We start from the raw sequence: 22,592 nt of genomic DNA, 5'->3' as shown, positions 1-22,592 counted from the left end.
TTTAATATTGAAATTCTATGAAGTTAGATGTTAATTTTTCAACAACTCTCACCAGCCCTCTTCTATTACGGAATTTTAAAAAATAATTGTACAAACGATTTTAAACTTTGTAATATTACCGTTTTTAGTTATTGAAAATCCCATTTTTTTTTTTTTTTTTTTTGACAAATAGCTAGGACTTTATTTTAAAATTTTTTTGATAGAAATACTATTTATTATTCTTCCTTATTTATTTCAGCAATTATTATGGAATTCTATACATATGATGTTTTTCATAATATCTTTATCATTCCATTTTGATAACACAACTCTGTCTTCGTCATTTTTGTGTTTACACATTCTTTGTAAATATTAACTCACCAAGTCGTATAAACATTTTTCAAATAATTACCCAGTCCAATTTGATCACATATTGCAATGTATGTCAAATTGAAATTAAATGGTTACTGAGTTCGAGGTCTTACTGTCGCACGCAAATATTTTATGGTTGTTATGATAAAGCTCTTTGTAAGCAATCAAGTTCATTTCCGAATCATCTGTTGGTGTTATTATTCTAAAAACAAATTATTAGCGATTAAGTGGTTTTTAGATCCTTATTGAATAAATACTTTGATAATGAATACATTAAAGGTAAAGTATACAGTGTAATTTATTAATAATACTTCCCCAATTTTTATATTAAAAAGTACAGATTTAAATTTTATTTATTTTTGAACCATATAAATATAAAGTTAAATAGAAACCAATTATTATATTCTTACTATTAATTAGAGAATGGTCTGAATAAAAATTCCATTGGTCGATTATCTGTTTTGTAATATTGTTTATTGATATATTATTAAATCATTAAATGATTTAGAAAAAAGTAGGAGTGAGGTAGTGTTTAGCGACGTCATATTTTTACCATAACACACTGATAAGAATATTCTACGTCCCTCTCATCTATAACTAAATATTATAATTTAATATTAAAAATCCCAAGAAGTTGGGATTAAGGCGAGGGAAAAAAAATAAGAAGAGTTAATATTATTACCTAAAAAAGTAATAATACAAAACTGGATATCGATCAATTAAAATTATATTTAGATCGTTTTTATTTAATAAGAAAAAAATAACAATAGGTTCCCATTTAACTTTCAAAAGTTATCCCTAAAATATATTCATAAAAAAATTTTTCCAATCATCTTTTTCCTAGCTTTAATCTCAACTATTTGGGGTTGGCAACCCTTATTACCCAAACTTACACTGGATACGATCTCCCACATCATCTACGCATTCAATAACACCCCTCTATCTCTTTTTTGGTCTTCCTCTACCTCTTCTTCCTTCAATATTCATTTTTATAACTGTTCTTACAGCTTCCGATTCCTCTCTCCTCATAGCATGATTGACGCTACACATAAACTACCTCTAATATGTTTGTTCCTTATCCTATCTTCTGTAGTCATCTTATTCAAGAGCTGTTTTCCACATCTTTAGCCTTTGACTAATTTCGTCCCTATTTTCTCTTAGTAACACTATATCATTAGCGAATATGTACCACAGCACCTTTCCTTATTCTTCTCTAGTAATTTCATCCATCACTACAGAAAATAAGTAAGGGCTTAAAACAGAACCTTGGTCCACTCCTACTCTTATCTTACAATCTTCTGTTACTCCTCCCACACTTTTTACCCTCGTACAAGTGTCATCATACATATCCTCTATATTAATGTACCTTTTTGGGACTCTTTTTTTCATTAATGCCCACTTTAAAGGTTCTCTTGGTACTTTATCATACTTTTTCACCAAATCTATGAATATCATACACAGATTTTTCTTGTTTTCCCTACACTATTCTCAATTATTTATTACCTTTTTTTAAATCTTCATATTATGACTTATAAGCTTTATGCCTCTATAATTTCCACACTCCTATAAGTCTCTTTTACCCTAAAGTAAAGTTATCCTAAAATATTTCCACAGAAATAATTTTTTTTGCAATATATTCGATATTTATTATGGTTCATAAAATTATTTAAATTTAAATTATATATTTTTATGAAACAATTATTATTTAACGAAAAAATAAAAGTAGTATACTATATATTAAACTAAATTACAGGGTGATCAATTAAGGATTAGGCGCTCATTTTTATGAAATCTATTGAAAATTAAAAATTAGTATAAAGAAAAAATTAGTTATTTAAAGAAACTCTAGAATATTAAATTAATACATTTTTTTTGTCCATCAGGGTTAAAATATTTTTCCTTAATTTTATTTAATAAAAATCCTTATTTTTAATTAAATAATATGATAGAAAAAAAAATTTCAAATAATTTTGTTCTTGTAATAATTTTTATTCAATAAAACATTCTTCTATTATGGCTTGTTAAAATTTAGCATGCAGTAGTCTTCACTTCTTCTTACAATCATATAAAGTTTTTATTGTTATCATATGTGTCATTTACGATAGCTAGAATTAATACCAAAAATAATTTATAGCTTATTAAAACAAATACTACCTGCTACCTCCGGTATTATGAAAACCAAATTAATAATGAATTTCTATTTTAAATCGGAATCATAGAATAATTTTAAAATGAAATGGATATATCGAATGAAAATAAATTGTATAAAATTTATCTTGCAATCAAACCAGAAATATGGGTTTCATTTTAAGGTAATTAAAGTTCAGTTTTTTATCCCTAAAGGAAAAGAAAAAAAATTATTTTAATTTTATATATGTATAAAAACTACATATTATTGTATTATTATTTATGTATTATATAAAGATTATCTAGATAAATTTCCTTCTACATTAAAAAAGATATATTTAAAATCTACTACTAAATTAATTGGTAGCAAATATTTTTCAACTAATCTTATTTCAATTAATTACTTAATTAACTTCAATTAAAATGGCCAAATAAAATAATTTTTCTCTTATTACATCGAAATAAAAACAATTATTTTTACATAAAAATAGTTGTATTCGGTAAAAATTATTTTTTTTTAAATACAATAAATTATACTCACTTGTTATTAGTTTGAATTCTCCAAATATTTGCGGCGCTGTTAAAAAGACATGTAACATGTATCGTTAACACTAAACGTGTTAAACCGACGAACATAAAAGAATACCAAAGTTGCTCTTCCCAAAACAAATGTGGAATAAAGGTTGGTAATAAAATTCCTACTAATGGTCCTAACCATCGGTAATTCCTAAAAAAAATTATCAATAACTATATATTAGAGCTTTTAACAAAGACCTCGTGGACCAGTTGTCACAAATACTGTTGAGTACATCGCATCATGTGACGTCTAATCTCTAGCGTCTTTGCTTATCTACCCCTTCCCAACCAGTATGGCAAATCGTAGGCCTTTGCGTCGTGTTTACCGTTATACGTCAGTGAATGAATATGTCTATGTGTCACCCTTTACAGCAAGCGCCTTCTCTTGGCTGTTTAATTGTTCGACTATTGTGTACCATAATATTTGTTATTTGTTCTATTGCACCCTTGTGCTCAATCTCCCAAAGCTCCCGTGCTCTTGTTCGTTTTCAGTGACTGGACTCTGGCCATCACTGAAGAACGTTCATCTTGGGTTCGCTTTTTACCATTCAGTGTTGTCCGCCAATGTACATACACTCTGATATATGATACCATGACATGTAAGTTATACACCACCCTCGTGGTTCCTACTTATGTTCTAAGCCCATTTACGTCTGTACATAACCCTTGCCATATACCGCGAAACCAATTTTATATATTATCTAAACACCACACGAACCACTCACATTCTCACGCAATTCACTACTTATCACCATCATTGAAGTCTAATGTCATTCACTTAAATTATGTATTTTTTTTTATATTGGTAGTTTATATATTTTATTTTTAATTATTCTTTTTTTATGACACTTGACCGATCGGCTGTTTTAAAATTAAAGTGACTAAAATTTATTTTTATAAATAAAATTAAAAAATAAAAACATTTTTTTAGAAAAATTGCATATTTTTTTACTTTGGAAGCTGATTTCACGCAATAGGTCAATTATCAGAACGTTTATTTATGAGGCGCCTAGTATCAAAACCAGGTTAATCAATCAATTTCAAAAAAAATGTTTTTTGCGTCTTTTTTTAAGTCTTGGGTACTACTTATAACTTATCAAGTTCATTCTGAATAAAAACATCTTAACTTTTCAAAATTGGCACCAAAAGTTGAATTCACAAAAAAATCAGCTCAATCCAAGATAATGATGTTCAAGACATGTTTTATAAAATCGAGAATAAAATTGCATAAGATAACTTAATCCTCAATTGCACAGAGATTAAGCTAAAGAAGTGAACCGATTTCAGACGAGCAAAAAATTAATTTACATACAATTATTTATGTTGATTACGATAAGAAAATACGGGTCTGTCAAAAAGCCTTTTTAATGCCATTTTTGCTATAAAAAAAATAGGATTCAAGGAGTGTTGCGTAGGAATGCTTTGAGTGGAAATAGTACCACTGAAAGAAGGGAAAGTAATAAATAGATTCATCATATGTTGGCCAATAGAATTCTATCATACAATTTGTCGAGAAATTCAAGATTACATGCAATCCAATTTAAATTTATACAAAATGTGAAACGTTTATTATGAGGAAAATAGAGATGGTAGTATCAACGTGACAAGTTATTTCTTTAGAAAAATCTTTTGGACAAAGTTTAATATCGGTTTTAGAAGTCCAAAGACGGACAAATGTTCTCTAATTGAACGTACTAAGCGCAAAAACAATGGTTTAATAAAAAATCGGCTCTTGACTAAACTCAAAGATCATAAATTGAAAATAAATGTTTTTTATAAACTCCTCAAACAAAAAAACGAAAAAATTACTTATTTCATTTGAATGCCAAAAAATAATTATTATTTTAAAAGAAATCAATTGGCTAATATTAAAATATACAACAACATTATAATTTCTTAATTTATAATTTCAACTTTATATTTTCTCAATACAAATTACAATACTAAATAATTCAATATAAATTGAATAAATATAATAAGTTTTTATTTAAGTATTACACTTATAACTCGTAAAACTTATAATCAGGACATAATTAAAAAAAAGGAGTTGATGTTTCTTTTGGAATAATTTAATAGTTCCTTCTAAAAATTAAACACTATCTACAGATTTTCATCAAAGCATTTTTATGATAGCAGTTTTAAGAACTGTCAGATATCATCTATACATGTGCCAACTATACAACGTAAAAAATACCATTACAACTTCAAAAGATATTTCTTATATTATAAAAATTCAGAAAATGTTAAAAATTTTATACTTGTTAAAAAAGTTAATATTATTTTTATATATCACTTATAAATAAGAATCAGATTAATACTCTTATTAAACTCTAAATTAACTAATATATAATGATTTTATTCTCTTGAAAAGATTAAAATATTATTCTTATACATTTCAAAAAATTTGTGAAATATGTTTAAAATATTGTTTTATTAATATATAATCTTTTAAATTCAAAACTTACTCGTAAGTTTATAAGTATAAAGAAATTAAATAACATACTATTTTATCATTATCAAAATATCCAAAAGAATAAAATTTCGACCTCTACTTATACCTTAAATTACGATAAAATAAAAAAAGGTTTAAATCAACAATTTCAAAATTATGTGATTTATATTAGTGGGTATATTTCATTTAACTAATGCCTCATTTCTAAAAATCAAGTTATTACTAAAAATTAAGTTCTCGATATACAATAAATTTTTATTTACTTGGGCGTTTCTATCAGTGACTAATAATATAACCAGGCTTATGAAAAATTTTAATTAAATTGTTACAGTTTTTGATTTAAAAAGAGCTTAAATCAAAAATAACTATTTTTATCAATCCGAAATCAAAGCTAATCATTATTTAAAACCAAAACTAGAAACGTAATAGTATTAAAAAATTTCATCTTTAAGTATAACGTTGTTTTTAATTAAAACTAAAACGTTTAACATGAAAATTTGTTTCAGCTCTTATATAGATAGGAAATGTTTTAGGAACGAAGTTCTTAATGGTAGGTTGAGTTATATATGATTTTGAGGAAGGACCCAACATAGAAAATGTGATACAAAACGAGTAACGAATCTATTCCTATATATATGCGAATAGTGTATAATATATTTCTCGTTCACCTTCTTGCTTTCTGTATCCATTTTTTACGATACCACTCTGCTGCGCCTTATGTATTTTATATACTTATTCATTGTTATATATATATACAAGCAATGTGCATACGTTAATATTTTATATTTTACACATGAATGTTCTTAATATATTGATTACTCATTTTTTTTTTACTATTATATATTATACTATTTTTTGAACAATTTGATATATAGTTCAAATTTTTTTATTTAATTATTTAATAATTTTAATTTGTTTAATACTAACAATTTGAACCACTATTTTTTTCCTTTTATTTTGTTGTAAAGGCTACACTGTAGTGTATAAATGTGTTTCACATACAGTCATGTACACAGAGTGTATTATCGTGATGTGATTATCATTATTAAATGTTGTAATTATAATGTACGCTAAAGAATAAATTAAAATAAATGTGATATTCTATATATTATATTCACTAAATTAATTACAATAAACTGCAACATATTTTACGTTGACTTTTATTTTTCAAAATACTAAGCTAATCAATAAGTAAAATTCAAATTGCAAAAAGCAAAAAAATATAAATTACATAACTTTTAGTATTTTTTTTTAGCAAATTGCATAACTAGTATTTTAGCTGAAAGAACTACACTCCTACCAGGTGTCCCACAATATCAACTAGTTTTTTAATTAATTTTATGAGAGTACATTTTCAAACAATGAAAAATCAAACAAAAATGAAAAAACAATGATAAAGTGTTTAAGTGAATACCTAAATACTTTTTAAAAGTATTTTAAATAATCTTCAAATAAAAAAACCAGCACAGTGGGGACGTGGCATAGTTGGGTCAAGTATAATGATATCTGACAGTGATTAAAATCACTATCATAAAAAACGATTTTATGCAAATCTGTAGATAGTGTTTAATTAGAAAAAAAAATGATGAATTATTCGAAAAACTACATGATCTTCTATTTCTTTATTTATATCCTGATTACAAGTTTTATGATTAATAAATGTAATATATGAACATATATATTTGTAATATATAAATGATCGAAATCTGGTAAGACACTTATTTTCTTAGAAACTATTGAAAATTAAAAATTTTTGTAAAAATAAAAATGATTAAGTTTATAAAACTACAATAATATGAAGTTAAATTTTATTTTTATCCCTTCAGTGAAAAAAATATTTATTTATAATTTTTTTTTAATGGGAACCACTATTATTGATTTGATAATATGATAGAAAAAAAAATTACAAACAATTTTGTTTTTATAATTTTTTTTATACAAACAACCGTTTACGTTTTATAATTGTTTAAAGATTTTGATTTCCAGAAAAAATATTGTCATCTATTACGTTTCATAAAATCGGTGGCAGTGCAACCGGTATTTTTGTTAGATTCTATAGTCTTACAAAACCATAGACTGAGCTATTAATAATACATCGAAAACCCGATTTGAATCTATTATTGTTATCACTCATTTAGTGCGTAGTAAATTTTTATAGCTAATTTACCTGTCATAACTTAATCAATAAAATTTGGTTTATGCAACAGAAAATAAAAATAATGACTTTTGTATTTAATACAATAAAATGACAATAGAAATTTAGCCTAAAATCACTCAACTTTAACAAGCTGTAACGGACGAACGGTTAATCGGATAATAAAAATTATAAGAACAAAATTGTTTGTAATTTTTTTTTCTATCACATTATAAAGTTAAAAGTAAGGATTCACATTTAAGAAAATTATAAATAAGGATTTTTGTCCTTGAAGGGACGAAAAAAATAATGGTTTCACTACATATTATTGTAGAGTTTTTTGAGCTTGATATTTTTTCTCTGCAATAAAATTTAAAATTATCAATATTTTCTGAGAAAATGAGTGTCTTACCAGATTTCTATCACCCTGTATGAAGGGAAATGGTTTTATTCAAAAAAAAGGTATGTTGAACGAAAGAGGTATATAAATAGTATTTTTATATTTTTTAAAAAGTTATAGCACTATAAAATTTAAAATATAAAAAAGAATTTTTTTACAAAAATATTTTTTTTTTATTAATTTGATGATGTTAGATTTCATCATGAAAACAAACTTAAGTCTGAAATTTATCTTTTTCATATTAAAGTATATTACATAAGCTTTAATTTAATATATATACATATATATATAATATGTATAAGTGTCATTATTTCCCAAACACATTCAAAAATAAAGTTGAAATAGTTCTTTTTTCTATGTTTTGAACCCCCTGTATTAAGAAAAATGGTCTGATTTAAAAAAAATATGTCGAATGAAAGAAGTATAAAAATATTATTTCTGATAAAAATATTATATTGATTTGGTCATTTTTGAAAAAGTTAAAACAGTTTTAAGAAAAAAAATTTTCGAAAATTAGTGATTTTTAAATTTGTAATTTTTTTGGATGATTCCCCTATATACGAGGAACGAGAGTAAATTTTTAAATTTTTATGGGTAATGTTCAACTAGATACAATTTGGGATTTTTTGACGCCTTGTTGAAAGAAACCGGTCCAGTGAGAGCTGGAAAAAAGTAGTGACAGACACAAAAAAAAAAAAAACACATCATGGCAAAATTAATTCCTTCTCAGTTTCGTATCGAAGCTAAAAACAGTTATTAAATTTTAAAATAGTTTATTTTAATGAAAAGTGTTTTTATTGCGTTTTGGATTCGATGCGAAGTAGAAAAAATATTGGTTTTGTGTGGTGTGTTTTTTTTTTTTTTTTTTTAACACGCTTATATTAGTTTCAAATGTATATTTTTTGTTGTTTGTTGTAAGTTTGTAACTCCACGCGCCATGTGTTATTATGTTGCCTATCACGTCGTCTATGGCCTTGAGACTAGACTGTCGTAACGCATTTACCCCAACCCGCTCACCAATCACCGCCAACACTGTTTTCCTGTATAATTTTATTTTTGGTTTTCGTACTCGTATAAGCGTGCGTGTCATCAATTATATTTATATATATATATATAACGAATTTTCATTTTGAATGACACGGCCCCGCGTCGCTTCGTTAAACACGATGTCCCGCGACTCGCGCCACCTTAATCAGCCGTCGCCCTACTATGAGTATTTGACTGGCCAACACCGCGTGACATACACCACGGCGCAAAGTCCAACAAGTGTCGCACAGCCGACGACGACCCGCCGCAAATGATAAGTGAGTCTTCTTCCCGTTGTCAAAGTCGCCATCAACGATGCTAACCTTTTGACGCTCGAGGATCACGCCGGACATAGCGTCGTCGACGCCAGCGAAAGTGCCGCGATATTATGCGAAGATTATATAATCCTACCGCCGCCGCTTATATTAATACATACATATATATATATATATTAGTATTTATGTATACGAATATGTTAATATTCATTTATATATTCCTACAGCCGACGCCGCTGCCGCCGTATATGCCTCGTGTATAATGTTTCCCCCGCCACGCCCGCCCACAAAACACGGCTATACCTCGTGCATGATACGTTTACGTACTTAAGTCGCTTTACATGTATATATATATTAATTACTATTAAAATTAATATATTAATACGCTTTATTCTCATTAAGAGATATATAGTTTATTCATTCCGATTACAAAGGATGATTCCCGTATCGTCACTATCTTCACGTTGCGCGCCTGCTGCTTTCCTTGGATGTGATAGCCGTTTCTCAGCTCCCTCTCCGGAATCGAACCCTGATTTCCCGTTACCCTTTACAACCATGATATTGATAGTAACTACTATCATAATATGAAACTAAAAAGTGAAAAATAAATGTAGTTTAAAAAAACTAAAAACACGCTTTTAAAGCACATCGAACTAAAAAGTTAAAAATAAGTTTAAAATAATTATGAACAAAAAATACTAGTATTATTGTTATAAAAGCGTGAGTGCTTTGTGCCATATTTTTCGTATATTGAGCAATCGATGCTTTTATCACAATAATACTATTATTTTTTGTTCATAATTATTTTTAACTTATTTTAAAAATTATTTTTAACTTTTTAGATGGATGTGCTTTAAAAGCGTGTTTCTTTAGTTTTTTTTTTCTTTATTTTCCTGTTGGGGTACAATACACCAGTAGTTCTTATCGGTACACAAATATTATTGTATTTACCCGACTATTGTGTTATTCGTTTTAAATCCATAAACTTTAAAAGGTGATAGCTCGTTTAGAATTTATTAAAATTGATTTTTTTTTTCAAGAATTTTTTTTTTTTTATGCTAAACAAGATTAATAAAATATATATATAATAAAAGTTACATCGTAATTCAAAAAATGTAACTATTTTAGGAATACTAGCGATTCTACAATTTCATTTTTTTTCAATACAAGTTATATACCAGTGCAACGTGCTATCACACTGGTATCCTATCAATTGGTTATCTTGTTCCTAAACGTACCTACACTGACTATATAATTATATCTCATTAGAAGGACTATTTCGTGACCAATAAAATATTGAATCTCGATGAACAACGATATCAAGTATTTAATTATATTGAAATTTTATATATGTTTATAAACTAATTGGATCTCAAGGTATGCTGGTTGGTAATTCAAGTACTTTTCGTTCATTATTGTTTTAAGCTTATTTTAAAAATTATTTTGAACTTTTTACTTCGATGTGCTTTAAAAGAGTGTTTTTTAGCTTTTTTTTAACTATATTATTTATCCATGAAAATTCGCAGCTCTCAGTGGACTGATTTTAATAATCAATATAACAAATTAACCTGATTTTAATGTAGCATGGAACAACAAAAATTTGGAAAACCCCCACGTTTTTAGAAATTTAAATATATGTATACATATTTTTTTATTTAAAATAAAAATACAATCTGAATAAATATACAATAATTATTTACGATTAACAATATATACATGTAACAACGAATATCTTGTGTAGAGTCCTTTCAATGGAGAAACTACTACTGACACTAGTAACTTAAATTGCAACGTTTATATTACATTTTTGGGTTAAATAAGAATTATAATTATATTAACTTATATTTATTGTTGAAGAAGGTCTCTGCACGAGGATATTTTTAAGCGGTAAGAAGGGTTATCTGAAATTGTGATAGAGGACAGATTTTTAATAAGAGGGTTTGAATGATATTGGAGACTGTTGTGAATGTGTTTATATTGAGAGATAGCAGTTTGTTTAACAGTATGAAGGTGGAGGTCTTTATGATTATTTCGTTTAATATGTAAGATGAAGCGTTAAGAATTTGGCAAAGGCACTTGGATTATAGAACTTGAATTTTGTTTTAAAAATATAACTCAAAACTACGCTACCGTAAAATGTAACATTTTCAAAACAAATTTTTTTCTTTTTAAACCGATGTAATTTTTTTTGAAAAACACTGATCCAAATGAGATTTTAATAGAGTATACTAGAGACAATAAACTTTATATTTGTATGCTTTTTCAAAAAATCCGACAAAAATAAAGTTCAAAAAGGGATAAAAATTTACGTATGTCAACTATATTGAGAGTTCAGTATGTAAGGAAACAGGTCAATTTTTACAAATAATGAGAACAATAAAAATCCGTTTCATTACTTACTGAACACTCAATATATTTCACTGTGCTGGGTTTTAACAATAATTATGTATTAATATAACACAAAAATACAAGTGAATTAAATTTGTAGAAATTTAATTATTTTATTAATTAGCCATGACAACCACTGTATTTTTAGTCACCGTCTAGGATTGATTGGTATTGCACTACTATACAAATTATTAATAAGAATATTGTGATTATTTTGTAATGTGGTATAGAAGTGCTTGTAAAATTGAACAGCTACTACAGTTACAGTTTTTATATGGAGGTCTTTATGTATTTATAGATTGATATCTAAAAAGGAGTGTTATTATTTTTCTTAGAGCAATGATCTATAATTTTTAAATTTTAATAATATTATATTTCATTTCGTTGCTCCATAATTGTATACCATTTGTCTAAATTAATTTAATAAGTAATTTATAAATGATGATTTTGGTTTTAGGTTAGTATTTCTGATGTTTATTAAGAACGGCCGTTGTAAACAAAGAAATAAATTTAAAGAAATTTTTTTTTTATGAATATGAGTGCTCCATGTTAATTTTTTATTTAACAACCCCAGGACAGGTAAGGCGTCGTAATGTAAAAATAGTGTGAACCGATTCGTACTAATATTAATACACTATTTATTTTACCAATATAATTTTTTTAAGTCCTGTCGCGGAAAAAATAAAAAGGTGTCATTGGCACAACAAAAAGACAAGCTACTAAGCGTAGTTTATAGAGTATGCGTAAAAACCGTATATTAACTCCAAAAATAAAGTACAATTTTTATGCTGAAAATATAAAAGAAATAAAATACATTTCGTTCTTAAGTGATGGTTATAAACGGACAAAAAAGAAGGGACGCCTTGGAGACACGTTCGAAGCGGTCACACACGAACAACATAGGAGATGTGAAGACGGGGTGCCAGAGATTGTCACTCTTTGCCTAACACAAAAAATGAAAATTTTTTACATCAAAATAATATTTTTTGTATAACTTCAAGGGCCGTTTAGAAGATAAGTCGTCAAGACAAAATTTGGTTTTAACTTTTAGTATATAACATAAGCTTTATTTTAACATATGTTTGAAGCTCGGAATATTTCTAGAACATTTTCAAAACTTTAGTTGAAAATGTAAAATTTTTTTACAAAGTTGCTAATTAAAATCCTACCTCTGTAGGCAGATAAAGGATCAAACTTTGAAAAAAATTATCCCAAATAAGAGGAAAAAACATAAGGTATCATAAAAAAGACATTATCGTAAAATTAATACATTATCAGGCTCTCATCGAATTTAAAAAATACATATAAATATTATTGGCCAAATCTTTTTAAAGAAGATGTTACTCCTTTTATAAATACTTGTCATGAATGTCAGATTAATAAAAAGCTTTAGAGAAATCTACAGGAGAACTTCAGCATATTCTACTACTATGACATTCTTGGTTCATTAATCAGTAGTAACAATAATAAATATATTTTAATATAATGTTAATTTAAATTATTTATAGCAATAATTTTAATCGCACAGTAATATACAACTATTATTATTATTATTAAAACACCGCTAAAATATTTCAAAAAGTATTTGAATACTTGTATTCAAATACCAAACAACGCTGATTATTACTTTATTTATAAAATGTATTATGGTGTCACAGTCTCCAATAGTAATGAAATAATATTATATTTATGAATACAAAGTGTTTTTAAAAATACAAAGAGTCACTTTAGATTTTTATACCTCAAAACGAACTCTATTAAATTGATTATCAACCAATACAATTTTAGTGTGTCCATTTTTCATTAAATAAATCTAAATAACTGTAATTTTCAATATGTAATTTTGAAATTTATTTTAGTTAATAAAATTAAATGAAATATCTGTTTTTATTTTATTATAATTAATATAATAGAAAATATTATTTACTATTTAAAAAAATTATTTGAAATGACTGACATTTTACAAAAAATCGGATAGTTTTTTTACTGTTTATTACTTGTGTTAAGCCTATTAAAACTTGAAATGAATTATTCTTACCTTTTTTGCCACATAATAATAGGATCAGCTTCTACATCGTACATACTGATTGATCTACCATTTTCGAATACGTCCTTATGTCTCTGAATTAAAAACCAGCCTAGATACGAAAAGAAAAATCCACGTGTTGAATTGTAAGGATCTGCATTCGTGTTAAAAAATGTATGATGCACTCGATAGTCGAGAACCCATTTGTATATTGAGTTTTGGAACGATAACGTTTGAAAAATTGCTAATAGTACTCGCAAAGAAAAACAAGCCTTGAAACATTGAAGAGACCAAAGTCTATGAGCACCTATTGCTACACCTATATAAACACAGAAACAAACTAGGAAACCTGAAAAAAAATCAAATTTTAACTTTGAAAGGTTAATATTTAGGTAAAAAAATTCAATTAAATACAATTTAGTCTCTTTTATTTTTTTATGCCAAAATTTCTTCTTAAACTGAAGTTAAGCTAAAATATAGAGTTAACTTTTATATATTTCTATATATTCTTTATAAATATTACTTTAACCTAACTCGATCATTGGCCGTTAATATAATATATTATAATATATAATATAATACTTACACCACAATAAGTAACTCATTATTTTATGTTCCTCCTCCCAGTACTCCATACACTTTTAATAATACCTTACATATAATGCTTAATGTCCATAATAACTTGAAGCTTATGATCACTTTTTCTCTCTATTAAACAGTAAAATTTACTTTCTGGTTTAATTATTGAGTCTTTTAAATTTGTCTTTGTATTTTGCTCAAGGTGTTTTAATTTATCACTTTGTTATTAATCTGTATACAAATTGTCTCATAACGCTTATAACTTATTAAGAATTTTTTTTAATATTATTATTTCCTTACACATTGTTTAAAACATATTATATTATTTATCATAAGTAAAAAAATAGTAATTTTTATTTTTTTCTATATTTTAAAATAGACATTTTTAGTTTTTTTTTTTTTTATAAAAAATTTGATGGGTCCGATATTCACTTTGTGACATTTTAATACATAGAGTGAGTATACAGAGCAAGTAAAATATGTATTATAAATGTACACCATTACGAGCTGTACTTGTCCAAAAATTGCTAACACTCATTCAATTTTTTGCATGAAAATGACTAAAATATGGCTATTTTAAAATTTTAAAAAAATTATATTTTTATTTTTGATTAGTGATAAATAATAATAATTTTGTTAGGAACGTAGTTTAGGAAGTAATAATCATTTAAAATAAAAACTTAAATAAAATCATAATCGTACCAAAAGTTGTGTTAATAAGAGTTGACAGTTACGTCTGAGACAATCTATATATTCTTGTTTTCCTTTCTCTTGTAAATTACTGTTTGGTGTTAAATAATTAAAATAAAATATATTATAATATATTATATTTGAACGTCAGGATTTTATTCATTTGCGTATTTATTGGAAATATTCCATAAAAATAAAGGTTTGAAATCCAACGAATTTTGAAGTTTTTATTGAAATAGTATTTTCTTTTTTCATATTCAATAATAAAAGAAAATTTTGTATAAAAAAAAATATATATAATATATTTTTTTTTGTTATTGTGTAATAATTGATTACCCAATGAGAATTAAAAAAAAATCATTAATACAAAATAATTTTAAAAGTTTAACCAATTATCGCTAGTTTATTTTATTTAAATGTATATCTAGATATAAAGAGTTGTATACATTGAAAAGTAGAAGTGAAAATAAATTAGAATGTCATTAAGTTTTTTTATGATTATAAAATTACTAGTGTATTTTGAGTTTAAGAGAATGTATTTTAATAAAATAACATTTTTAATATATGTCACTGGTATTTTAAATATGGTATTATTTATAATAATATATTATATTACTGGTATTTATAATATGAAGATTATTTTTATCTTTTTTAGAGAATATTAGCATCATATTTTAATTATTTTAAAAGGATATCATTCCCACCTTTAGCACAAGTAATTAAAAATCTATTTTAATACATCGAAAAGAATGATATAACAATCATGACAATCAGTTTAACTAATACAGGAAAATTAATAAGTTCTCTTCGGCCAAAAAAATATAGAAAATTATATATGCATATATATTATTACATGCAAAAATGAATTAAGCACTCCCAACATTTTTTTTCTAGTTATTCTTTGTTGATCGATCAAAAACTACTAACTAAAATGTTAGAAAAGTGATGTATTTTCTTGGTAATTCAAATATATATATATAATAGAACATACTCGAAGATGATTAATCAATATCGACTATTCGAACAAATAATACTTGAATAATTAAATTTAGTTGTTGAAATATTAACTACAAAAATTTTCCAGAAAACTCTGGAATGACTAATATTTATGAGACATTGTATATTTATATAATGTATTACTTCATAAACTAGTCATTTAATAAATATGAGTAATCACTTACCAAATAATATTGTTTTCCCATATAGATATCCAGCATAAACTAAATGAATTCCATAAAATGCACTCAAGTGTAAAATTATTAGCGCAATCACATTTGGCCAAATTATTTTCCATTTGTAGTTATTGTTGTTATGTAATTGAGATTTTTGTAAAACATGGGGATGAACGATTTTTCGAGTGAATCCATTTCGTTTTTTTACTTGTTCAATTTGAATGTTGGACCAAATATTAACAAGAGTTGATGATGACGTCATTGATATTACAATAAACAATTATGATTTGGAATTTTCAAAAAACATATATATAGTCCACAAATACAAAAACTGCATAATTTTTTTATATCATTGTTTATGAATGAACAGACAAGATTGTATGTATATATTTTTATTTTAAAAGTGTTTTGTCAAACTAAAAAAAAATTAATTCGTGATGTTAATAATCATGAATGATCAATGTATCATAACAGTGTCTCTGTGTAATGAAATCTCATGCTGAAAAAAAAATTCAAAATATATTTTATAAGTATCTTCTCAGTGAAATTCAAAAATTTATTTATTCTATATTAATTAAATTTCGTAAAGTATTTTAATGTTATTTGATTTATACTTAATAAATTATATCATCATTTCTTTGTACTGCCAGTTAATAGACTGAGCTAGATAATACACATGAAGCGGTATATTAAAGTAGTGGTAGCGGAGTAGTAGGGATTATATCTCTACAGATGTTAAATTACAAATAGCGTAATGAATTTTTTGATTGGTTAAAAATTCTAGAAAAAAAAAGTTGGTTATGGCTATTACTAATAAGAGAATTATGGTTGAACCATTTTTTAAATGATTAAATGAATACAGTTATTCTCTGTACGGTATTGAGCTTGAACAATCATGAATCGTTTATAAATAAATTTTTTTAACTCGATTATTTTTGAAATATCAAAAATAAAAATAATTAATTTTTTGCATAATAATTACAAGAAAACTAGATATTTTTAAAAAATAAATGATAGAGTTGAATATTTAATAATTAATAGTTTCTTTCTAATTATTTTCATCTGTTAGGTTGATTAACACTAACCAATTATAGTTATTGGATTTGTATATTCTGAGAAAATTTAATCGACAAAGGTTTTCCGGCTTGTCTTTTGTACTATTGGTCATAATATACGCAGCCATTTAAATTTCTATTTGACAACCAATCTTATAATTAACAGTGGCTCGCAAAAAAATTAGTTAATTTAACTTCTCATATCATAAAATTTTGTAAAAATAATATGTCAAGTTACTACTAAAATCCCAGTAGTTGGTATTGGGATTTGTATATTTAAAGTTATATTCTATACGCATAAGTATTTAGTAATTATTAAATATTGAAATCCGTAACACACATACAATATAAATTAATGCATTTTCAAAAAGCTGTAGTTTCGCGGTGCAGCAGTATATTTTTCCAAATTGAGAGTATTCTATCAGGTATCATGCAACTACCTGCAGGTATTTTGCATTTATTCAAATCGTGAAATAACTACTAAGGAGTCCAATTTTTATCATAAAAATCAATTAATCAGAAATTGGGAAAATACCGAAAACGTGTTACCAGAATTTTACCATTATCTTAGTAGCCCATTATGTCAACTATTCGAATGATGAATCAATAGCCATTAAGACTATTCATTTTTTAATGGAGGGGTTAGCATATCGACTGTAAACCTTTCTTTATAATTATGCATATAAATAATCTATGATTGCCATACTTAAAATCCATTGTATTATCATTAAAAAATATTTAAGATTTTATTTTTTTATTATTCAATTACTTCAAAATAAAATAATACTGAAAAAGTATGCAAGTTCGTCTTGCACATTTCTGAGATTTTCTTCATTTTTGAAAATTTGCACATTTTTTGTATTAAAAGTATTTTGATCGCTTTATATTTGCTTAAAATGCATAATGTCAATTTAATTCGCTTATTTTATATTTTACTGAGCTGCTCTGATAAACTTTCAAGTAGCCTCAATTAGCGCCTTTATGTGTTAACTTCGTATTTTTTATATTAAAAGCGTTAGTACCGATATTTTTGATATTATTTGTATTCTAATAAATAATAAATTTATTTATAACGCAAATAATTGAATTGTGATTGAATAAAATGAGTTAACGACATCGTGGATGGCGGTTAAAAAAGTGTTTGCAAAGATGACGTAACATCGTAAAAGACTCCATAACTAACTATACTGAATTCTGAAATAAATCCAGAACTATCCATGAAGTGTAAACGGAATTCAGCTTTTTATGTGTCATAGAAATGCCTCTAGGCCCAGAATTTCTCTGGGCCATCGTCAACGTTTTTTATGGATCTGAGTTTATTGTATTTAAACATTACATAAATATTATTTTAAGAAAAAATATGATCACATTGAGAAATATATATATTAGGATGGGGCTTATTTTATAAACTTTCATTAATCGATCTCCGTACCCTACAATTTTTTTTTGTTATATGAAAGTCATTTGGATAAATTTTGGTTTTGACTTAACCCCCCCAGGGCCGAATCGGGGTTGAAAATTCGCTCAAAAGGGTAATTTTTCAGTTTTTGATCATTATTTCTAAAACTAACACACCTAGCGTATTGAATGTAAATTATAGATTTTAATAATTTCTTAAAAAAGGTATTTACAAAAATGTTCTAAAATTATTTTTACTTGCTCAAAAAAAATAGCTAAAATTAACTTTTTTAACATAAATCATTCTTAACTTTCAAAATAATCATTAAACATTAAAAAATTTTAAATTTTAAATAAAACTGTATCATTTGAGGAAATAGGTGATAAAAAAAATTTAATTTAAAAATCGATAATTTGTCACATTATTTATCAAAGGACTTACCAATCGACTTAATTACAAATAAGTCTTTACAACTTTTTAGATGGTTTAACATAAAAATAGACCCACAATTTTTATTAACTAAAATATGTGATAATTATTATTTATTTTTTGCAAACCGTACAAACCATTGGAGGAAGTACCTTAATTATAATTGTAATACGCTGAATAAACAGTTTTAATCAATCGTATTTAGTTCGTTAGTGTTATCACAACAACAAAAGTATACATTTGACTATAATTTTACATAAGACTAATATTTTAGCAAATTTAATTTTACATATTTTTTATACGAAATATTTTGTTGTAAAATGATTGTTTCGAAAGTTAAGAATGATTTGTATTAAAAAAATGAATATTAGCTAATTATTTTTCATTTTTTATTTTATTTTTTTGAGCATGTAAAAATAATTTTAAAAAATTTTTGTAAATACCTTTTTTAAAGTAATTAATTATAATATATAATTAATATCTATAATTTACATTCAATACGCTAGGTGTGTTGGTTTTAGAAATAATAATCAACAACTGAAAAATTACCCTTTTGAGCGAATTTTCAATCCGATTTGGCACTTGAGGTGGTTAAGTTATCAAAACAAAATTTTATTCAAATGATTTTCATATAATAACGAAAAATATTGGTGGGTACGGAGGCTGATTAATGAAAGTTTATAAAATAAGCGCCATCCTAATATATATGAATATAATAATTAATGTATAATAGTGTAATTATTATAAAAGATGAGTTACTTTTTTGTTCACGTATAAGTAATGGATTATAATACTTATAGTTTTAGGTTATAAAATTTTAATTGATAAATATAGGATAGGAAATGCAACGCATTGTGAATATTATAACCATTTTAGATCATCAATGTCCATATTTTATGAAGTTGAAATTAAGAAATATGTTTCTATAGACCTTTTTTTAGTCATTACTTTGCAAAAAAATGTTTGTATTCAAATGTGCAGCTTTTTTTACAACTCTATAGACCATGTTTCAGAATATTTATGTGGTTCACTTATTAAGGGAAAATTACTTTTATTTGTATTTATTTTATATTTAACAAATAGTTATCTGTCATAATAAAATTTGATCACTTGTGGCTAATTAATTAAATAAAATTCAAAATATTATTAATTTAAAAATATCAGTATGTGTTTAGCGTTGATAATGGTAACATTGTTTCCGAAAAACATATCCGCGATTTTCAGTAATTTTTTGTGACTTTTTGAGTTTTTAAATTAATAATATATTTAATTTTATTAAAGTTATTTTCCATAAATTTTATTTTTGAAATTTACAACATAAAATTAATGTAGTCATTCATCAATTTTCAATATTGTTTAATCTAATTAAAACTCATTGTAGCTAAATTTATATTATAACGACATTATATAACCAAATTGCCTTACGTCAACTCAGTTAAGTATACCTGTGTTAATCTATTTATACAATATAAAATTTGAGTTTATGAAGGTCGACCACTCGGGCAAAAAATAATTCATTTACGTAAGATGAGGTATCATGAATATTAATGTTATAATATAACAAAATTATAAAATAATAAAACGTTAAAAAAATAAAATAAATTATTGATTAAGTTATTCATTTTATGTACGTGTGTTTATTAATTATTTTGTTACCCAAGGAAAGCTTCAAAGCCTATAGTGGCTAATAAATATTTTAATTTAATATTAATTTATTTGATTAAGCATAAAAATTAATAATTAACAATATTTTAGATAAATGTAGTTTTAATATTGTAGATTTTGACGTTCTTTTTTTCGTCGAATGTTTATCTCTATTTACAATATAAGGGAGACAACTTTTTTTTAAATGACACCATATATAATTACTTACGTTAACATATATGAGCTAATTAAGACAATTACTCATCGATAACTACTTTAAGATTAGTATTTCAAAAGTTATTAGCAATTATATACCTAGGTGAAAGGAGGAGTTTGACCAGGGAATATTTAATAATAAAAATAACAAGACCCGCGACATGCATCCAATCACTACTTTTTATTATTACTGTCTTTTAATATACCAGTTCAAGCTTATTATCGACCTGTTATTTTCTTAATTAGGTTATTAATTAATAAATAAGCTAGTTAAATATGTACATTACATCCATTGAAATAATAAATTTGACACCTTTATAATGAATAAGAAATGAATACGAAAAATACTTCATGATTGATTAATTGAGAAAAACATGAAACTAAAAAAACCAAAAAAAAAAAAATTCTTAACATTATATTTATTTTTTAGTGGTAATGATAATATAATGTCTTTGTATATTTTAATAAATTGACAGATCAAAAGGAAATTTTGTCGTAAGTTAACTTATTTAGATATCTTCAAAAAAAAATAGTATATTTTTGTCTTAAACTTAATTGTTGGTAGATTTTAATATTTTATAAAAATACTTTTGAACGCCCTACTCTTTAGACATATATTAAAAAAAATCATTACACAATACTCATTACTAAAAAAAAGTTGTTCATAATCTTAAAATATTAATATACGATTAATATTTTTAGTCTTATTATTAAGAATAAATAATCCAAGATAAATAAGAAAGTGTTGAATTTGATTTAAAAGTATATTTTATATTTAGTATCAAAAATCTAGAATATTTATATATCACACATTTTTTTTGTCAGAAATTTTATTGAAAAAGCCACAGAAAAATTGTATTGATTAATTTAATTATTATATTTTAAATCGCCAAATTAGAATTAATTAAATATTTAAAGATATATTTTAAAATAGTTTATGGAAATTTCCCAAAGAAAAAATTAATATAATACGTGATTTTAATTTTTATAAAAATAAACTGGTTGTTTAAAGTATTGATGTCTTAAACATCAATTTTTATTTTATGGCCGTTAAAATTTACCATAAAAACATTTAAATCTATAAACTTTTTTTATTCGATTTGAAACATTTCTCGAAAATATTTTGATGATGATCTCGATTAAGGTTATAACTCAAAAAAGTATTAATTTTTGTTTAAAGTTTTATTAACAACACTTAAAAATTTGTATTACTAAATGCATTAAAAAAAATTTTATTCCATAAATTTTGTTTCAATTCCAGATATTTTGAATTAATAGTTAGTATAATTTTTAGTTAATAGTAAAAGAGTTGTGTATCATAGGAGAATCTTTGGGTTATGGTAAATGTAAGAGCGTCGCTATTTAATATTACCATGCTACTTTAAAAATCCTTAAAAGCTAATATCTTAATAATTAATTTTACAAAACTGGTATTATTTAATAATAATAAAAATTATAATGAACTTTTAAAATTTATCACTAAAAACTACTATATAAATAATTTGTTCTTGCAATAAATTTGATATTTACTGTGATTTATAAAAATAAGTATAATTGAAATCTGTACATTTCTATGAAAAAAATCATTATTTAATGAATAAATGAGGATAATATTCTTAATTAATCACATAGTAGATAAACTGTATTTTTCAG

At 24.9% G+C, this 22,592-nt stretch overlaps 1 protein-coding gene across 6 annotated transcripts in view; it reads right to left on the bottom strand.

Moving 5' to 3' along the window:
* The window catches only part of LOC126903158 (acyl-CoA Delta-9 desaturase-like), a 31,696-nt gene extending 14,789 nt beyond the window's left edge, over positions 1-16,907 (bottom strand). The window contains exons 1-5 of one of the 6 annotated variants that reach the window (XR_007703434.1): positions 16,206-16,828; positions 13,768-14,104; positions 3,020-3,205; positions 2,506-2,688; positions 392-553 (exon numbers count right to left, since the gene is read on the bottom strand). Coding sequence is in view for 3 of the 6 variants with exons in the window: in XM_050681171.1 (XP_050537128.1) it covers positions 436-553; positions 3,020-3,205; positions 13,768-14,104; positions 16,206-16,458 (894 nt within the window). In the remaining 3 variants the exon portion in view is untranslated. Of the gene's footprint in view, positions 1-360; positions 2,457-2,505; positions 2,689-3,019; positions 3,206-10,579; positions 12,673-13,767; positions 14,105-16,205 lie in introns of those variants that run through there. The other 5 variants (XM_050681171.1, XR_007703433.1, XM_050681174.1 and 2 more) reach the window with 5 other exon arrangements.
* Between the last annotated feature and the right edge of the window lie 5,685 nt (positions 16,908-22,592).

This window comes from Daktulosphaira vitifoliae, unplaced genomic scaffold (assembly GCF_025091365.1).
Source record: "Daktulosphaira vitifoliae isolate Bord-2020 unplaced genomic scaffold, ASM2509136v1 Scaffold_3, whole genome shotgun sequence".
Taxonomy (NCBI): domain Eukaryota; kingdom Metazoa; phylum Arthropoda; class Insecta; order Hemiptera; family Phylloxeridae; genus Daktulosphaira; species Daktulosphaira vitifoliae.
Note: the sequence above shows the minus strand (reverse complement) of the source record. Positions and strands in the feature narration are given on the sequence as shown.